This window comes from Globicephala melas, chromosome 1 (assembly GCF_963455315.2).
Source record: "Globicephala melas chromosome 1, mGloMel1.2, whole genome shotgun sequence".
NCBI classification, from domain to species: Eukaryota; Metazoa; Chordata; class Mammalia; order Artiodactyla; family Delphinidae; genus Globicephala; species Globicephala melas.
The window spans coordinates 76,997,301-77,017,347 of NC_083314.1; the positions used below are offsets into that span (position 1 = coordinate 76,997,301).

Here is a 20,047-nt window from a genome sequence, read left to right on the forward strand (position 1 = left end):
TGACAGGAATAATAATTGATTCAGGCAAATATCATCAATGAATGGTAAAACCAGAGGCAAAACTTTCACAAGAGAATATTTACATAGGTTCAAAATACTAATTACAAAGAGAAAATAACTGTAGGAAATCCTGAAGGATACCACCTTAACCAAGTGATCAGAGCTAATATCCCAAATAACAAGACAGACTGACAGCTGACATACGCGCCTCTGATATGGTGCACTGAAAAGGCTAAACATCACTTCTATGGTTTTCTTGCCCAAAATGAATAATCGCAGTCTAATCATGAAGAAATTTTGACAACCCAAATTGAGAGAGATTTATAAGATAACTGGCCTATCAAAGTGTTTAAGGTGAGGGACAGAGATAGGACTAAGAATTAAAGAGACAGTACACCTAAATGCAATGTGTGATCCTGGACTGCTATAATGGACATAATTGGGACAACTGGTAAAATATGAATATGTACTATAAGAGTAACGTATCGGGCTTCCCTGGTGGCGCAGTGGTTGAGAGTCCGCCTGCCGATGCAGGGGACACGGGTTTGTGCCCCGGTCCGGGAAGATCCCACATGCCGCAGAGCAGCTGGGCCCGTGAGCCATGGCCGCTGAGCCTGCGCTCCGCAACAGGAGAGGCCACAACAGCGAGAGGTCTGCGTACCGCAAAAAAAAAAAATAAAACAGGTATTATGTAACAGAGGATCCTTGTTCTTAGGAAATACTCCCGGAAGTATTTAAATCTTAAGTGGCACTGCGGCTGCAACTTACTCTCAAAACATTAAAATAATAACATGTATATAGAGAGATAATGAAAAAGCAAATGCAGCAAATGTTAACAATTGGTGAATCTGGGTGAAGAGTATATGAGAGTTCTATGTCTTACAATTTTTCTCTAAGCTTGAAATTATTTTAAAATAGTTATTAAAAAATTAAAGGGATATATCAACTGAATGCAATAAATGTGTGATCCTTGTTTGATTACTGATCTGAAAAACCAATTATAAAAAGAATTTATGGGAATTCCCTGGTGGTCCAGTGGTTAGGACTCTGCACTTTCACTGTTGTGGGCCCAGGTTCAATCCCTGGTTGGGGAACTAAGATCCCGCAAGCCATGCCACAGGGAAAAAAAAAAAAACCAAACAATAAAGCACCTGAGGAACTTAAGGAAAAAACCTTTAAAAAAAAATTTTATGAGACAGTCAGTTTGAACAATGAGTATATTGTCACATTGAGGAATTATTGTTAATGTTTTTAGGTATGATACTGTGGCTATGTTAAAAAGAAAAAAGTCCATCTCTCACAGACATACATATGAAATATCTACAGCTGTAACGATACAGCTTGGATTTGCTTCAAAATAATCCAGAGGAGACTAAAGGGAAATAAGACAAGATTGCCATGTACTGATAAGTACTGAAGCAGAGTGATGGCTCCAGGGCAATTATACTATTCTATTTTTTTATGTTTGAAATGTCCCTCCAAAAAGATAAAAACAAACTTTAACATAAAAATGAGTGTAGGAAAGAAAAGGACTAATGAAGAACAAAAGGCCAAACTAAAACCTTCCTGGGTCTCTAGTCAAACAAAGGTGGGGAGAGCTGCATTAAAGTCCATCCAAGGACCCTTCTTAATTACAAAGGCTAACTCTAAGACAGCATGTGCTCAACCTTCTAAGGAGATCTTAAGTCACTGATCCTGTTCCAAAGCATTTAATACTAAACACTGAGAAAATATTGACAAAATGTATCTCATTTAAGTCAGTGAGCCTCTCCATTATTACCACCTAAACTACTTCCTGAGTCTTTTAAAATTTTATCTTGAGGATTAACCCCAAAACTGTTTAAGAAAACCACTTACCAATTCCCAGTGATAATGATGCTAGCAAAACAGGGACAAAGGCAGACAATTTACCTCCCCCAATCCTAAAGGTCATCACAAAACATCTTGTTGAGAACTACCACATTGTCAAGAACCGACAAATAAGGGCAACAGGAAAGAGGTCTAGGAATGAAAGACCACCATGTTTCTCCTTTGACCATCATCCTGAGTTTGCCTACGTCCGTCCCTACCTAAGAACAAAGCAGAACTGAGTGTTAAGACAAGGAGCTCCCATAGCCACAAAAATTCAACCTAAATTAGGCCCAAAGCCACCCAGGTTTGACAACATCACTACCCAGCATCAGGTCTGACTATCCTCCAAATTAGGTCAGATAAGCGCGCTGAGCCTTAATCAACAGCACCTGCGTACTTGTGAAAAGGAGCTGTGAGATCACAGGAAAGCTGAGCTGTAAATCTCACAGCCCACCTCTCCCACAAACTCTGAGATCCATCATTACCTAGCCCAGCTCCTATATGATAGGGGGAGGGAGGAAAAAAACCTCAGGTTGTATTTTCTCTTTTTAAATCTTATCCCTCTCCTCCTAAGATAGTTATCAATGACTGGAGGACCAGTTCCTCCAGTTGCTAAATCCAGGGTGTTCTTGCTGGGAGCTCTGGGAGGCCTTGCTTATCCGGCCTGGGTTAACAAACAGTTTCAGAGTGGAGGAAGACGGTGAGCAAGCAGCAGCACAGCATCCTAAAACCCTAGATATTACTTCCTACCAAAAGGAAGAAATCTCTGTTGAATCAACAGAGATGCGAGGGAAGTCAAAAGAGCAGCTGGCTGAGGAGCCAACTGACAAGCAAGGAAGAGAGGGTCCCTCCACCACTGGCAAGCCTTAGGCTAATCTTGGGTGAGTTACCTAACTTACCAAGACTTATTTAATCCTTTACTTATAATACCCTGGTTTTCTTACCTGAAAAATAGAGACAAAGCCTATATCACAAGGTTGCTCTGAGGATTAAACAAGATAACATACGTGAAAGCACCTAGCAGGTAGCCTCAGTTGAATCAGACTCTATTCCATCTGTGAAAAAGCTCAGCGATCACACAACTAAGTCCATGAGGACCAGACAGCCCCCCAACGCCCCCTGCCACTACTTCTAATGGCATGCCCTCAAAGTTCCCTGAAAACTGAGCCCTCCTACTACAGGACGTGGGTAAGTCCCTGACCAGGCTGCAAAGCTTCCTCTCCTACTTTTGCCTTCTATGAGAGAAGAGTAACGGGAGAGGGGAGGAGGCCTGATGGAGGGACCCTGCACCAAGGTCCTCACACAAAGCTGGATACACAGCCCTATGGGCTGGCCTAGTTTCTAGCTGTGATGTAACACAGAGACCTTGGACTAAACCAGGTTTCTCTAGGCCCCTCCTCAATATTCTAAGCTCCACTCAGAGGCCTGAGTCAACTCTATGGGTCACTGCCCGGTCAAGAAGTAAAAGTGGCCTCTTGGAACAGTGAGGCCCAGCTAAGGATGTAGAAAGTGGGAGAGTCCAGAATTTGGAGGCGTGGATAAAAGCAATGAGGAAAGAAATGTGAGGGTCAGTCCTTCCTAGGCAGTAGAAGTATATAAAAGATGCTGCTCTTCCTGAACTACAGAAACTACTTTCCCAAACAGAGATGGGAGAACTAATTACAAATCATTCAGAATGATTGAAGGACCACATCCCCTCAAAGAGGGCTGCAGGAAGCCAGATCCCTACAATCAACCAGCAGTACCCCTCTCCCCCCCAGTCTCCAGAGGCCCTTTGTAAAGATGCAATCACACACGCACCTGCCAACAACTGCTGGCAGAATGACTCTGTTCAGAGTAAGCCCTTCACAACGGCACCTCAGAGCTGAGTAAATATTTACCATCTCTAGGAGCTTCTAAAATAATTTTTCTAGTACTAAAATTACCTGACCATGGTTTCCATGACAGCGCAGTAGATGGAGTGGGGGTAGAAAGCGGGGAGGTCTTCTAGTTTGCAAGTATACACCTGAAGCTGGAGACTGAAGTCTGAGGATTGCTAACCTCTCAGTTTCCCCTCCCTCGGCCAGGTGAACATACAGTTTGTTAAAAACTGTATATTGGGCTTCCCTGGTGGCTCAGTGGTTAAGAATCTGCCTGCTAATGCAGGGGACACGGGTTCAAGCCCTGGTCTGGGAAGATCCCACATGCCGCGGAGCAGCTACGCTCGTGAGCCACAACTGCTGAGCCTGCGCATCTGGAGTCTGTGCTCCGCAACAAGAGAGGCCGTGATAGTGAGAGGCCCGCGCACCGCGATGAAGAGTGGCCCCTGCTTGCCACAACTAGAGAAAGCCCTCGCACAGAAACGAAGACCCAACACAGCAAAAATAAATTAATTAATTAATAAACTCCTACCCCCAACATGTTCCAAAAAAAAAAATCTGCCTACCAATGCAGGGGACACGGGTTTGAGCCCTGGTCTAGGAAGATCCCACATGCCGCGGAGCAACTGAGCCCGTGCGCCACAACTACTGAGCCTGCGCTCTAGAGCCGGCAAGCCACAACTACTGAAGCCCGCACGCCTAGAGCCTGTGCTCCACAAGAGAAGCCACTGCAATGAGAAGCCCGCGCACTGCAAGGAAGAGTAGCCCCCGCTCGCCGCAACTAGAGAAAGCCTGCACGCAGCAACGAAGACCAACGCAGCTAAAAATAATTAATTAAAAAAAACCTGTATATTAAATACTGCCCCTCTACGGGAAGTCAGTGGCCTTGAGGGACTAAAATCCAAAGGCTTAAGGAAAAGAAGATATGATCTGACCTACAAAATCCCCAAGGACCCACATTAGTAAAGAACTACTGAACGAACTGGGTTCCAAGTATTCTACAACCAAGAGTCACTTTTATGTGAAATTAGGATTTAAGGGGAAAAAAATTAGAGATGACTCAAAGCCCATTCCCTGGAGAATCTTCACAGACTGGACGTGAATTACTCCTTGGAGAAAACCTGGTAGGGACATACCTCTAACCAGATGCAACCCTGAGACTTGTCCATAGCTTAAGAGGAAATTCTAACTTGTTTGGGCCACAGCTTCTGCTTTTAGCCTGATTTCAAAGTGGACAGGGTCCTTCTCCACAGAGGAGTGACCGGGAGCTTTGAAGCCTTGTGAAACTAGGAGCTACATGTTTTAAACCCCTCCAATCTTTGGCACTATTTTCATCTCATTCCTCAAATCTGGATGGGGGTGGGCAAGAATTCCCATTCAAAGAGAAGAACAGGGCCAAAGAGAAGAAAGGATACAACAAATGCTCCCTTGGGTAGAAAAGCCACAGTCCCTGCCTGGGATGCTCTTCACCAGTGCTTCATTCTCCAGGCCTCTAAGGGGCTTTCTCATCACTCCCAGCTGTAATGACTCCAGTCTCTTCACTACCCTCGCTGGGTTTTTGTTTTTACCTTTCTTATGAGCGTATTAACTCAGTCTTCAGATGATAAGCTCTGGAAGGCAGGCCTTGGGTCTTCCTCATTCTATTTTCCTATCAGACTCAGCACAGAGTAAGTATATATCTGGTCAGGAAGCTACTGCCTCTGTATTCCTGGGCAATAGGTGGGCCTATGCTGGAAAATAACCAAGCCAGAACAAGCTGAGATCAGTCAACACCAGGTTTTGATAACTTCCGTGTGCAGAGATCTGTGCGGAGACCCAGAGGAAGAAACCAGTAAGTCTTGACCTTAGAGACACTCTGGTCTAGTGGGAACCAAATACATGGGGTTAAAAGCAGTGGCAAGACTTGTTGGAAAATTCAAATGCAAAGAACAAAGGGCAAAGAAGGAAAGAGGGGAGGCCGACACATTCTGGGAAACATCTACACCACAAAGGATATCAGAAAAAAAAAGGAGACCCTTCCTCCCCCTTCTCTCTGGAAACAGTTTAAAAGTGCACTCTCAAGACAGTCCAAAAAAGCAAGAAAATAAACGCTTCCTCTCTTTTGTGGTCCCCTTCTGCCGTATCATTTCGCTTACTAGCAAACGTATCACTACTCAGAAGAACAGGATGCTGTGGTACAAATTAGAGCAGGACTACCTTTCCAGCAATCAGGGTGGGGAATAAACCGTTTCACCACCCTTCGGGTCTCTTCCCCTCTAACCAACTGGTGTAGGGATCAAAGGTAGTCAATGACTTTCTTGCTACAATTCTAGAGTTTCAGTGCTAGATAGAACACAGGGCTCAATAAATACTTTGACAGTGACAGTGGCCATTTCTAAAAACGCAGATAATTTAAATTACCAGGCAATCCTGGCAAAGTCACTTGTATTTATTTTGGGAATACATTACTTTCAGAAGTATTGTTTATGTTCCTAATTATATCTACCTTAGCTGATAAAAACAACAGCAGAAAACAAACTTTGATTCATCTAAATGCACACAGAACTATGGGGGAGAAGCATGATGGGAAGCCAGCCGGTCTGTGAACAGACACTTGCGATGGATAATTCACAAAGCTGCTATCCAGCCGCTCCTTGATTCACAAAGCTTTTTTGCATGTATGTTCCACCATCTTGTATCTGCACCAACATTTTTTTCAAATTTAAACTATGAACTCCACCTATCTGCTTGACCACCCTCTAACATCTGATACAGAGCAGTGACAAAGTCAGAAGCAGGGAAATGGCCAGTGAAGAGCCAGAGCCTAATAATTTACTCATCCTGTCCCTGGATAACCACTAAGTTGAATGCATTAGGTCTTACAAACAGTCCAGCAATCATGTCCCACTTCTGGGTCTCATATTCCTAAGTATGTCTTTTCATGTATAGCAGTGGAAAGGGATAAATGATCAACTCTGGATTGTCAGGGACAGGGCAAGAGGAACAAGTCGGGGAGGGTCGGGTCAATTATTCAGTAGTCTAAAATCCCCATTCAGGCCCACTGCATCGCCTCACCCTACCCTCTTTCTCAGCATCTATGTGTTCTCTCCTTTGTGTGTGTGCTATCTGGTTCTGAAGGAGAGTCCCTAGGTCCCATTCACCCCGCACCTCACCCCACTACCTAACAAAACACAACTCACTTTTCCTTAAGTCCTCACTCATTCTCAATGCCCAGTTAACATCACCGGCAACTGATGGTGTCTACATGAAGTCAATACTATCTAACGGGAAGGGTCCACGGTCTACTGCAAGCTCCTATCAGCCCCCCAGACACCTACACATACATACGTTACATCTCAACTCAATGTATGACCTAAGATGAAACAGGGTAAATATTAATAATAGCTGTGGCCTGTAATGGGAAAGGAATGTCAAAGATAAATTCAGTTGATCTCGATGCTGTATCCCTTCCTCATCAACACCCCCCCACCATTTTCACACTAGTAGCTGCTGTTTCGACCTGTCCAGGAAGTTGGCCCACACTTCCTCCTTCACAAGCAGGAAGTCTGTAGCAGTGTTTGTGCTGTCTTAGAAAACACGTGAAGGCCTCCTCCCCCACCCCCACCCCGTATTCGCTCCAGTTTCCCTCCTCAACCCCATTTCTTAACTCCCTTCCCCACCCCCCCACACCTACCTCCTCTAACTCATCCTTGGCATCCAAACTGGTTGCAAGTAGCAGCCTCCCCCCTCCTGGGGCTCCTGCTCCCGCTCCTCCTCCACCTCCCGCTGCTCCCGAAGCAGCTGCTGCTGCTGCTGCTGCTGCTGCCGCCCCCTTTCCCTTCTGTAACTCCATGGCTGCAGCCGGGAGACGGGAAAAGGCCAGGGAGTGGATGGATGGGAAGTCCTAGAAAGGGGGAATTGGGGATTGCCAGGGACTGGGGGGAAAGAGGGACAAGTGGGGGAGGGGAAGGAAAGGTTCCCTGGCCTCTCCACTCCTCCCTCCTCTCCGAAGGGCCGCTCCCGTGCAGGAGGCAAGGCAGACGGGCCTCCAGGTCCTGCCTCTGGAGTGGCAGTGCTGAGGAAACACCGTTAGCTCTTAAGTATGCTGGGGTAAGGGTCTGCACCCCTACAGGAAGGGTAGGAGAGGCTCTGTCCCTGAAGAAGTGGAAGAGGAGCCCTTTCTGGCTTCTGACCCTAAGAGAAGCAGAGAAAACCCTAAGTTTCTGCCTCAGGAGGTGGGGGAAAGAGGAGTCCTGCCCCTGAAGCATGGGGTAGGAAACCTTCCTGGCTGGTGCCCCAAGGGTTGGGGAGCGAGGTTCCTTTGGTTCCGGCCCCCAGGAGTGAGGGTGAGGCAGTAAGCGCTATAGGAGGACCAGCTTCTCCCTACACCACACAGACGCCGCCATGGTGGAAGGGCGGGGGGTGGGAAGACCGAGGGCGACGGCGGGGGAGGGGGAGGAATCGTGGAGGCCCGCGCCGGAAGTGAGCAGTCGCGTTCCCTGGCCTCCGCCAATAGCGGCTTCCGCGGTGGCGCTGAGTCTCGAAGGGGTAGGCCGAGTCGGCCCGCTGGCCTTTTCCCGGGCTGCCAATGGTATTGAGCAGAAGAGAGACCGGCCTGATGGACAACCGGTGTGCCCAATAGCATCCCTCCTTTGCACTCGGGAGGCGGGACGGAACTACTTCCCGGAGGTGGGGCGGCTGTGAGAGATTATCAGGAAGGAGAGAGGCTGCGCCTGCGTGTATTAAAGCGCGTGCGCGGCGCTGGCCTCCGCCCTCTTTTCCTCCCTTATTCGGAAGCTCGGGTGGGTACGGGAACCGGGCGCTGTTCCTAGGTAGCTTTGGGAAACCCGAAGGCTAGCTACGAATTGATAGTGCATTCACTATCAATTCGGAGGAAGTGGAGCCCTAACCCTTAAGCAGTCCCAGAGCAAGTGTCATCGGATGGTGTGCAGCCAGCTCCCGGAGCTAAGAGTACGTCACACAAGCCAGTGTATGCGTTCATGCAAATGCAGTTATCAGCCGGACGTTGCCAAAAAAAAAAAAAAAAAAAAAGTTCATGGACCCACCTGTGTACTAGAATCGTGCACTGATTCATTAGAATCGTGCATGGATTCATTATTAGAAAGGCTTCTGGAAGCCCTATATTGTCCTCCTGCCTTATCTGTGATCGTGTCAGCATTTGCCCCCAGAAGCCCAGTGTGGAAGCTTGTTTTTGACATTCATTATTTTCCTCCCGTATTCAGTCACTAAAGGCTGTTTGATTTTTTTTCTTAGAAATGTCACTGGTGGCTTCCCTGGTGGTGCAGTGGTTAAGAATCTGTCTGCCAATGCAGGGAACACGGGTTGGAGCCCTGGTCTGGGAAGACACCACATCCCGCGGAGCAGCTCAGTGCACCAAAACTACCCAGCCTGCGCTCTAGAGCCCACAAGCCACAACTACTGATCCTGCGTGCCACAAGTACTGGAGCCCCCATGCCTACAGCCCGTGCTCTGCAACAAGAGAAGCCACCGCAATAAGCCCGCGCACCTCAATGAAGAGTAGCCCCCGCTCCACGCAACTAGATAAAGCCCACACGCAGCAACAAAGACCTAACACAGCCAAAAATTAAAAAAAAAAAAAAGAAATATCTCTGGAATTTCTTCCTCTCTAGCCTATATATGTGTATATATATATATATATATATATATATATATATATGGTATATCTTTAGGGGTTACAATGGATTCTAATCCATTCAACATTCTGCCACTTCTCTAATCTTACTAAACTACCCTCTCAGGCACTTTCTAAATTTCCCAAATCCTTAGTAAACCTATCTGACTCATCCCTACCTAATCAATATAGTCTCCCAAGACCTTAAATTCCTATCATTTAAAAAAAAACAATGCCAATAATAAAAACATAACAATTCAAATATTAAAGTTGAAGTGAACCTTCTTTTTTCCTTTTCACCCCTCCAGTCTTACTTCTCTTGAGTCATCAGTGTCACTAATTTGTTGTATATCTTTCCCTACTTTTTCAAACATGCATAAACACATATCCACAGTTTATTTCTTTGGTTGTTTTCATTTGGTTTTTAGCAAAAATAAAATCATGTTTTACAATTTCTTGCTTCTTGCTCAATTAACATTTATATCCTGGCAATTTTTTCCCCAAAATCAAAACATGGAAATCTACTTTATTCTATTTAACAACCTCAAAATATTCTCCTCCTCTCCTCTGAAGAAATTGAGCTCTTCCCTGATCCTGCCCCCACCTAGTTGATTTCTAGAACAAAAGACCTTCCATTTGTCAAAATCTACCCTGTGTTGAAGGTAATTGAGATTACAAATAGAAAGTTTTTTTTGGAGGCAGGGGAAACTATAGTTATCATTAATAAGAATCAAATAATAAGGCCCTAGAATCAAGAAAAAATAAAAAGACTCACAGTGCTGCAGAAAGTTCCTCCATCAGGGAGAAAAACAACCCAATGCCTAATAATCCTGAGAGGCTTTTGGGTTGTGATAATGGAGGATTTCTCCCTACCTCAGACAGAATGATGAATTAAAGAAAGGATCTGGGTAAAGACTAAAAAGGCATGCTTATAAAATATACAGAAAAACATAAAGCTGAGACTACTAGCTAATAGACTGGATTGCCAGATTGCACTGAAAAGGTTGTTAATGAGATCAGGGAATGAACTGAACATAACAAGAAGATATTTAATAATGAAAAATGTGCTTATTTACATGCCTAGGCCTTATACTATTGGGTTAAAAGCCAAAAAGTGCTTTTGGTTTTTAAGTAAAAATAAAAGACACATTTTTAATTTTTCATCAAGAACTTTATTGAACAATGTATTCACCGTTTTGTTCCACTAACTTCTGCCATTTTTCAGGCAGCTTCATAATTCCATCTTCCCAAAACTTTTTATCTTTTTGAGCAAAGAACTGTTCCAAGTGCCTTTTACAGTCTTCCAGGAAATTGAAATTTTTTCCACTAAGAGAATTTTGTAAAGACTGAAATAAATGAAAATCTGTAGGTGTAATGCCTGGTGAATACGGCGGATGAATCAGAACTTCCCAGCCAAGCTGTAACAGTTTTTGCCTGGTCATCAAAGAAACATGCGGTCTTGTGTTATCCTGATGGAAGAGTATGCATTTTCTGTTGGCTAATTCCAGACACTTTGTCGAGTCCTGCTTTCAGTTGGTCTAATTGGGAGCAGTACTTGTTGGAATTAATCGTTTGATCTTCCAGAAGGAGCTCATAATGGAGGACTCCCTTCCAATCCCACCATATACACACCATCACCTTCTTTGGATGAAGACCAGCCTTTGGTGTGGTTGGTGGTGGTTCCTTTCACTTGCCCCACGATCTTTTCTGTTTCACATTCTTGTACAGTATCCACTTTTCATCGCCCGTCACAATTTGTTTTAAAAACGGAACGTTTTCATTACGTTTAATTAGAAAATCGCATGCGGCAATATGGTCAAGAAGGTTTTTTTTGCTTAACTTATGTTGACCCAAACATCAAAGTGATGAATATAACCAAGATGGTGCAAATGATTTTCAAGGCTTGACTTGGATATTTTGAGTATGTTGGCTATCTCCCGCGTGGTATAACGTTGACTGTTGTCAATTAATGTCTCGATCTGATCGCTATCAACTTCAACTGGTCTACCCGATTGTGGAGCATCGTCCAGTGAGAAATATCCAGCACGAAACTTTGCAAACCACTTTTGACACGTTCGATCAGTCACAGCACCTTCTCCATACACTGCACACATCTTTTTGCATTTCAGTTGCGTTTCTACCTTTCTTGAAATAATAAAGCATAATATGCCGAAAATGTTGCTTTTGTTCTTCCATCTTCAATATTAAAATGGCTACATAAAAATTCACCAATTTTGATAAGTCTTTTTTTAAATGCAGACTGATATGACAGCTGTCACATACAATCTAACAAAATTGTTTCGAATGAAGTTAAAGACAACTAAGTGCTACTAGAGCCATCTTACGGAAAAAATGGAATGAGCCTTTTGGCCAACCCAATAGAAAGGATTTAAAACAAACAGGGATAAATGTGAGTTCCTGAAATTAATATTAAAAAATTAGTGAAGGGCTTCCCTGGTGGCGCAGTGGTTGAGAGTCCTCCTGCCGATGCAGGGGACACGGATTCGTGCCCCGGTCTGGGAAGATCCCACATGCCGCGGAGCGGCTGGGCCCATGAGCCATGGCCACTGAGCCTGCTCGTCCGGAGCTGTGTTCCGCAACGGGAGAGGCCACAACAGTGAGAGGCCCGCGTACCGCCCCCCCCAAAAAAAAGAAAAAAAAAGCATTATGACATTGAATTTGACAATGGATTCTTAGATATAATACCAAAAGCATGAACAAAAAAAGTAAAAAGAAATAAACTGGGCTTCATTAAAATTTAAAACTTTTGTACATCAAAGGATATTATCGAGAAAGTTAAAAGACAACCCATAGAAAGGGAGAAAATATTTTCATGTCATATGAGGGTTTAATATCCAGAATATATAAAGAACTCCTAAAACTCAAAAACAAAAAAACAAACCACCCAATTAGAAAATGGGCAGAGGACTTGAATAGATGTTTGCCCAAAGAAGATATACAAATGGCCAATAAGCACATGCAAAGATGGTCAACATCATTAGTAATAAGAGAAATATAAAGCAAATGCATGTTACAATATGGATGAACCTTAAAAACAATATGTTAAGTGAAGTAATCCAGACAGGAAAGGATAACTATTGCATGATTCCAGTTATATGAAATATCTACAATAGACAAATTCATAAAAATAGAAAGTAGATTAGAGGTTACCGGGGTTAGGGGAGGTGGGAATGGGAAATCATTGTTTAGTGGTTATAGACTTTCTTTTTGAGGTGATGAATACATTTTGGGAATAATGTTGATGGTTATACAACATTGTGAATGTAATTAATGTCACTGACTTACACACTTAAAAATGGTTAAATGGCAAATTTTGTGTTGCATGTATTTTACCACAGTAAAAAATAATTTTAAAAAACTACAATGAAAAAAATCACCATTTGACAAAAATTATAGTAATAATGATTTAAGCAAGAATCAGAGAAACCCAAATTGAGAGACATTCTAAAACATAACTGCCCTGTCCAAAATGTTAAGGTCATTTAGACCTAAGACTGAAGGACTCTTCTAGATTAAAAAATACCGAGACATGACAACTATATGTAATATGTGATCTTGGACTGGATCTTGGAGTGAAAAAAAAATGTTTTCTATAATGTACATTATTGGAACAATTGGAAATTTGAAAACATGCTATAGACTAGATAGAAGTACATTTCCTGATTTTGACAAATAACTAATGGTTATGTAAGAGAATGTCATATATAATTTATACATATCTAAAATAATATATTAATATGTATATTTATACTTATACATATAAAATCCTATCCCTTTATGTTATAGATATAGATATACAGATGTATACAGATAGGTAGATAGAAAGGGAGAGAAAGAGAATGATAAAGAAAATGTGGTAAAATGTTAATGGGTAAATCTAGTTGAAGGGTGTACAGAAGTTCTTTGTACCCTTCTTGCAACAGTTCTGTAAATTAAAAATTACTTCAATTTTTTAAAATTTCAAAAAGAAACTTATGAGATACCACTAAACACTTACGAGAATGAAAAGACTGACAATACCAAGTGTTGGTGAGGATGTCCAGTGATTGGCACTATCATACACTGCTGGATGGTGTGGAAATTAGTCTAATTACTTTAGTAAACCATTGAACAGTATCTACCAAAGTTAAACAGTTGCCTGTCCCAGGACATAATAGTTCCCCTCTAAGTTTACAGCCAAGAGAAATTAGTGTATGTGTCCACTAAAAGGCATGTATAAGAAAGTTCATAGGACTTCCCTGGTGGTCCAGTGGTTAAGACTCTCCGCTTCCACTGCGGGGGGGGGGGGGGGGGGGGGCGGGGCGTGTTTGATCCCTGATCAGGGAAGTTCCACATGCCAAGTGGTGTGGCCAGTAGCATTATTTATTACAGCAAAAAACTAGAAACAATTGTGAACCTAAAACTACTCTAAAAAATAGTCTTTTTTTAAAAAAACTAGAAATAATCCAAAAGTCCATCAACAATAGAAAGGATATAGAAAGGAATAATATATATTATATATATATTCATATATATATGAATCACTTTGCTGAAATCACACCTTAACTAACACAACATTGTCAGTCAACTATGCTTCAGTCAAAAAAACAAAAAGGGCTTTCCTGGTGGCGCAGTGGTTGAGAGTCCGCCTGCCGATGCAGGGAACACGGGTTCGTGCCCCGGACCAGGAAGATCCCACATGCCGCAGAGCGGCTAGGCCCGTGAGCCATGGCCTCTGAGCCTGCGCGTCTGGAGCCTATGCCCCATAATGGGCAAGGCCACAACAGTGAGAGGCCCGCGTACCAGAAAAAAAAAAAAAAAAAGATAAATAACAAGGTTCTACTGTATAGCACAGGGAACTATATTCAATATCTTGTAATAAAGCATAATGGAAAAAAAACATATTGTTATTTTTCTAGGTTTTGGTATGTTTGGAAGCTTTTCAAAATTTTAAATTTGTAATTTGTTGTAATTTATCTTCACATTCTAATTAAATATTTCATACCTAATTTTGTATTCTCTTTTTTTAATTTTTAATTTATTTATTTTATTGATTTTTTTTTTTTTTTGGCTGCATTGGGTCTTTGTTGCTGCGCGCGGGCTTTCTCTAGTTGAGGTGAGTCGGGGCTACTCTTCGTTGCGGTGCACAGGGGCTTCTTTTGTTGCAGAGTATGGGCTCTAGGCGCACAGGCTTCAAGGGCTCTAGAGCACAGGCTCAGTAGCTGTGGTGCGTGGGCTTAGTTGCTCCACGGCATGTGGGATCTTCCCGGGCCAGGGCTCGAACCTGTGTCCCCTGCATGGCAGGCGGATTCTTAACCACTGCACCACCAGGGAAGCCCTGTACTCTCTTTCTCAAAGAGAACCTACCAGATGGTATAAACTTCAAGCCCCACAAAACCTGGATCCATCCTGGCTGGGGGCCAGCTGGAGAGGGACTCTGAGGAGACAGTAAGCCTGTCTAATGAGTATTTAGATAGAAACACTGTGCTCTTCGTGACATAACCCTACCCTTCTTCATCTCTTATATGAAATCTTTAGTAAAATGGGTATTTTTCACTTTAAAATTTAACAGAGTACAAGGTGGGAGAGACTTGGATTAACAGCAGCAATGTGAGAAAAACTGTGGAGGTGGGGGAAGGGAGAGGTATGTGTGACCACAAGTTCCATAATAGCCCATTGTGTGACAGAGGCAAGGAGGTGAGAGTTGCCTGATCTCTGTACTCCTCAGACTGCACCTGGATGATTCTGCTCCTGACAGGGAGGCAGGCTGTCAAAGGGAGGTTGACGAACCAGGTGAACCCACAGGAGCTCACCCAGAATGGTACAGAGTTTGCAGTCAGATCTTAGAGAAATCTCTAAAGAAACTAGTGATGTTATATGGCTAAGGCTCCAGTATGGGCGGGGGTGGGAGTCGGGGAAATGGGGGGAGGCGGTGGAGGGGTTAGCTGTTGTTGGAAGAGAGAGGAGACTTTACAGAGCTAGGAATGGCAGTGGTAGGGCCAGTGGAAGAGGTAGTAAGAGGCAGATTGGCCTTTCCATAAACATAAAGGGAATTTGTATTAAATATCCAATATCAAACAATTTTTTTTTTTTTTTTGCGGTACGCGGGCCTCTCACTGCTGTGGCCTCTCCCGTTGCAGAGCACAGGCTCCGGATGCGCAGGCTCAGCGGTCATGGCTCACGGGCCCAGCCGCTCCGCAGCATGTGGGATCTTCCCGGACCAGGGCACGAACCCGTGTCCCCTGCACCGGCAGGCAGACTCTCAACCACTGAGCCACGAGGGACGCCCCCAAACAATTTTTAATTCACATTGGAATGATGTTCATCAAATGTTAACAATAACTATTCAATGGCAGAATTTTAATTGTCAGGCGGATTCTTAACCACTGAACCATGATGGCTTTTTCACATGACAAGGCACAATCTTCTCTGTACCTCTTTATAGAAGTGTGTGTCATTTCTAGAAAACAGTAAAGTCACAAGTTTTTGTTTTTTGGGTTTTTTTGGTGGCGCTTGTGGGATCCTAGTTCTCCGACCGACCAGGGAAGCCAAGTCCTAACCACTGGACGGCCAGGGAATTCCCATCACACTAGTCTTTTTTTTTTTTTAAATCTCTATTAGCTATAGGTGGTCTGCAAAGTCTCAATTCAGCTACTGGAATACCTCTACCCTTGCTTCTTCCTTCAACTGTCACACAAGTGGATTTATCAGACAAGCTCGTCCTGCGCTTCACAATTTATATAAAAACTCAGCTCCAGGCTCAGCAAAACAAAGGACCCGGGACTTCCCTGGTGGCACAGTGGTTAAGAATCTGCCTGCCAATGCGGGGGACACGGGTTCGAGCCCTGGCCCCGGAAGATCCCACATGCTGTGGAGCAGCTGAGCCCCTGTGCCACAACTGCTGAGTAGCCCCCGCTCGCCATAACTAGAGAAAGCCCGCACACAGCAACGAAGACCCAATGCAGCCAAGGATAAATAAATAAAAATAAATTAAAAAAAACAAAACAAAGGACCCTTCATCCAACAAGATGTGCCTTCCTTAGGTGGCAGCTGAAGGAGAATGAGCATGCTTCCCTGTCCATAAACAAAGATGATTTCCTCAAAAGCAATTCTGATGATAGAAATATCTCCATCTTCCTATATCAGGAAGAACATTCTAATTACAGCTGTTCAAAAATAGAATGGTCTTAGTTCCAAGTCCCTGAAAGTTTTCCAATAGAACATGGAAGTTACACAGATGTTTTTAAAAGGATTTCAGCCCTGGATAAGCGGTTGGAGTGCATAACCCCTAGTTTTTCTTCTAAGATTTTTAGATCTTACCTCTCATTGAGGGGTCTAATCATGTGCTGCATTTTGCTTCCAACTGTTCCCTGGACATCAGGAACTCCTTACATCTAGCATAATGGTTTGCATAATGTAGACTCTTAATAACACTAGTAAACAACTAGTTCTTACTACCTGCCCTTCAGTGTTCTAAGCATGTAGTGGGAAAAACCTCTTATAATCCTCCAGGCAACCCTGTGGGGTAGGTCTTATTATGACCGTTCCCATGTTAGAGCAGAAAACTGAGGCTTAGAGAAGTTGAGAAATTTGCCCAAAGCCACATGGATTATAGGTGGCAGAGCTGGGTTTGAATCCAGAGTTAGTCTCTTACCCAGCATCACACTGCCTCTCACTTGATAGACGTTTGAAATTACTCCAGTTCTGAATACTGAGATGTGGAATTTTGGCCTGGTTCTGGCCTGCTGGGAGTTTGGTGGGCTGAGAAAACATAAGCCAACCTGATCATAGGACATTATCAGCAGTGAAGGTATGCCATAGGCAGTCCACATTTGAAAGCCAAAGGCAGAGAGTAACAGTGGGATGTCTGTATCAAGTCCAGAAGGGGTACCACAGTGATTAACAGATGTATTTGGTTATGGAATCTTTGCTGTGGAAAGGTTCTTAAAGGGCAATCAGCCCACCTACCCACTCACTGGTACAACATGTGTGATAGGGAACTGGGTGGATGGGTTTTTTCCCTATCTGGTCCCACTCACTAAACCTGGAGTTAGCACTATCAGGGTTCCTGCCCCCGCACCTCCTCTCTTCCTATGGCCTCATCATCCTCACCAGTATCCAAATTCATCAGCATCTTGATGGTAAACACCTCACCTGGAATTTTTCTTGTGTTCCAGCTCAATGAGATTAAATCTCCCTGGACAGCATTAGGGTTTTTCTTTATGGTTAATTTACTTATTTTTGTATTTTTACAGCTCTTGCAATTTAATGAAAAAATGACTTTCAGGATGCCAAACCGGCCTCCACTGCTAATTAGATTCCATGGATCTGTCCTGAAAGGTATAAATCATTAAAAAAAAATTATCACTAAATGTACTGTTATGATAAATAAATTACCCAAGCTCTTTGATATAGAGAAAAGAGGGGGTAGGGGGAGGATATTTGTCTCCTTCTATCAGCTTTTTTTTTTTTTTCTGGGTTCCAGCCTTGCACAGGGCTGGTTCCCTCTGCACACTCTCTACAGTGGGCCCTCCTACCCACAGCTGGACCACAGCTGGGCCCTCCTACCTCAGCTGCACTCCCTGCCCTTCCCTTCCAATGGTGTCATGTGGGCTGATGAGATAATGTATGTGAAAGCCTTTGTCAACTGCAAGGCACAATCGAATGCCAATGATTACTGTTGTTATTATTCTTATCATACTCCAGGGAAACCCTGTTGCCCCCCACCCTCCCAGACCTACGCAGGACAGCCTGGGACACTCAGCGAGGCTAGACAGCCCCTCCCACGTGGGCGGAGGTTCTGGCGCAAATCCGTCTCCCTGGCTAGCAGGAGGGGCGCTACTGCTACCCTCAGAACACCGCCCCCCACCCCAGCCCCCCACACCTCCCCTCAGTAATGGCTTTCCCAGTCCTTCCTGGCTTCGGGGGCCTTCCTCCGGAAGGAAATCTCCTCAGTTCCAGTGAAAGTTCTTGAGCTGCTGAAGTCATCGACTCCTTGGGCCTCTCCTCACGCCCACTCCCTCAGCCCCCTCCCCTCCAAGTGCCCGCACTGGAGCCAGGCTGCCCCGGAAGGATCTGACCGGCAATTTCCTACAATTGTCTTACTGGGGCTCCTCAGTCAATCAGCTACCCGCCCCTCCTTCCCCACCTTCCCCACCTTCCCCACCTCATCTCTTACAGTCTCCCCTCCCCAAACCCCAGTCTCTCTAGATATCCCAGCCTCCAGCCTGATCTTTTTTTTTTTAATTATTATTTTTTAATTTATATTTGGCTGCATTGGGTCTTCGTTGCCATGAGCGGGCTTTCTCTACTTGCGGCGAGGGGGGCTACTCTTTGTTGCGGTGCGCGGGCTTCTCTTGTTGTGGAGCATGGACTTTAGGTGCGCAGGCTTCATTAGTTGTGGCACGCAGGCTCAGTAGTTGTGGCACGCGGGCTCAGTAGTTGTGGCTTGTGGGCTCTAGAGCGCAGGCTCAGTAGTTGTGGCGCACGGGCTTAGTTGCTCCACGGCATGTGGGATCTTCCTGGACTAGGGCTGGAACCCCTGTCCCCTGCATTGGCAGGCGGATTCTTAACCACTGCGCCACTAGGGAAGTCCCTGATCTGACTTCTTAGGTCCCACAGTTCTCTAGTATTTCTACTCCCTTCTGGGACTGCCACTACCTGCGAGGAGGAATGGGGGCTTGGGAGTCAACATGGCCACCAGGGCCCACCAGGAAGGTGGGTGTGCTGTGGTTACCAAGGCAACCACCCTTCTGTTAGGCCCTCCCAGAGCTATTCATCCCCAGCTGAGGACTTGACTGTGTTAGCTCCTTCTCCCAATAAATCAAATCTGACTGAGGCCAAAAAGGGTGGGAAGAGAGCACAGGACATCAGGAAGGGTCATTAGACAAAGGGAGAACGAATTATCCTTTCTTCACCTCCAGACCACCATTTGTGTATCAGGGCGCCCTGTCCCGAAGGCAGACGTCCAAGCTCTCCATAGCCCGCACCGACCTCCAGTCCCGCTGGGCGCTGGGCGTGGACTCCAGAAAGAGGCTTGGGGAGGTCGCAGGAGGGGCCTGTCTGCACTTGATGGATGGTACTGAAGAAATGTCTGGCACTTTCTTTCCCCATGGGGGAGGTGAAGCTGCAGCCACCTCTCCCCCGCATTCGCATTCCTGCCTGCCTGCTCAGGAAGGGGGTGGGGTGCGTGGCTAGAGCAGGGAAAGGAGGGCCCTTAGCCCAGCTGAGAGTCATGTTGTAAACTATCACTCACATTTGTCCACACTGGTGTGGGGGTGGATGGGCAGGTGGACAATTCCCACATTTCAACTGAGGTCAAAAGGGATCCATATGTTCCCACCTCACCCCTGCTTCTTGGCTCCCAGGCCTCCTGGGGCAGATGCCAGGACTCCCCACTCAGTCCACACTCCTTATAGTCCTACTGTATGCTGGGCATTGGGTAATAGAGCAGTTCTCAAAGTGCAGTCCACAGATTCTGTGGGTCCCCAAGATCCTTTCAGGGGATGGATGAGGTCAAAATGATGTTCATGGGAATTCCCTGGCAGCCCAGTGGTTAGGACTCGGTGCTTTCACTGCCAGGGGCCCCGGGTTCAATCCCTGGTCGGGGAACTAAGATCCCTCAAGACACACACACACACACACACACACACACACGAGATTTTCACACTCCTACTAATTATGTTATTTGCCTTATTGACTGTGT

The 20,047-nt window shown here is 44.8% G+C and overlaps 1 protein-coding gene across 2 annotated transcripts in view; it reads right to left on the bottom strand.

Moving 5' to 3' along the window:
* The window catches only part of INTS3 (integrator complex subunit 3), a 39,049-nt gene extending 30,923 nt beyond the window's left edge, over window positions 1-8,126 (bottom strand). For both annotated transcript variants that reach the window (XM_030842214.2, XM_060299093.2), the window contains exon 1: window positions 7,384-8,126. In XM_030842214.2, the coding sequence (XP_030698074.1) occupies window positions 7,384-7,542 (159 nt within the window). In that variant the 5' untranslated portion in view covers window positions 7,543-8,126. The remainder of the gene's footprint in view (window positions 1-7,383) is intronic.
* Between the last annotated feature and the right edge of the window lie 11,921 nt (window positions 8,127-20,047).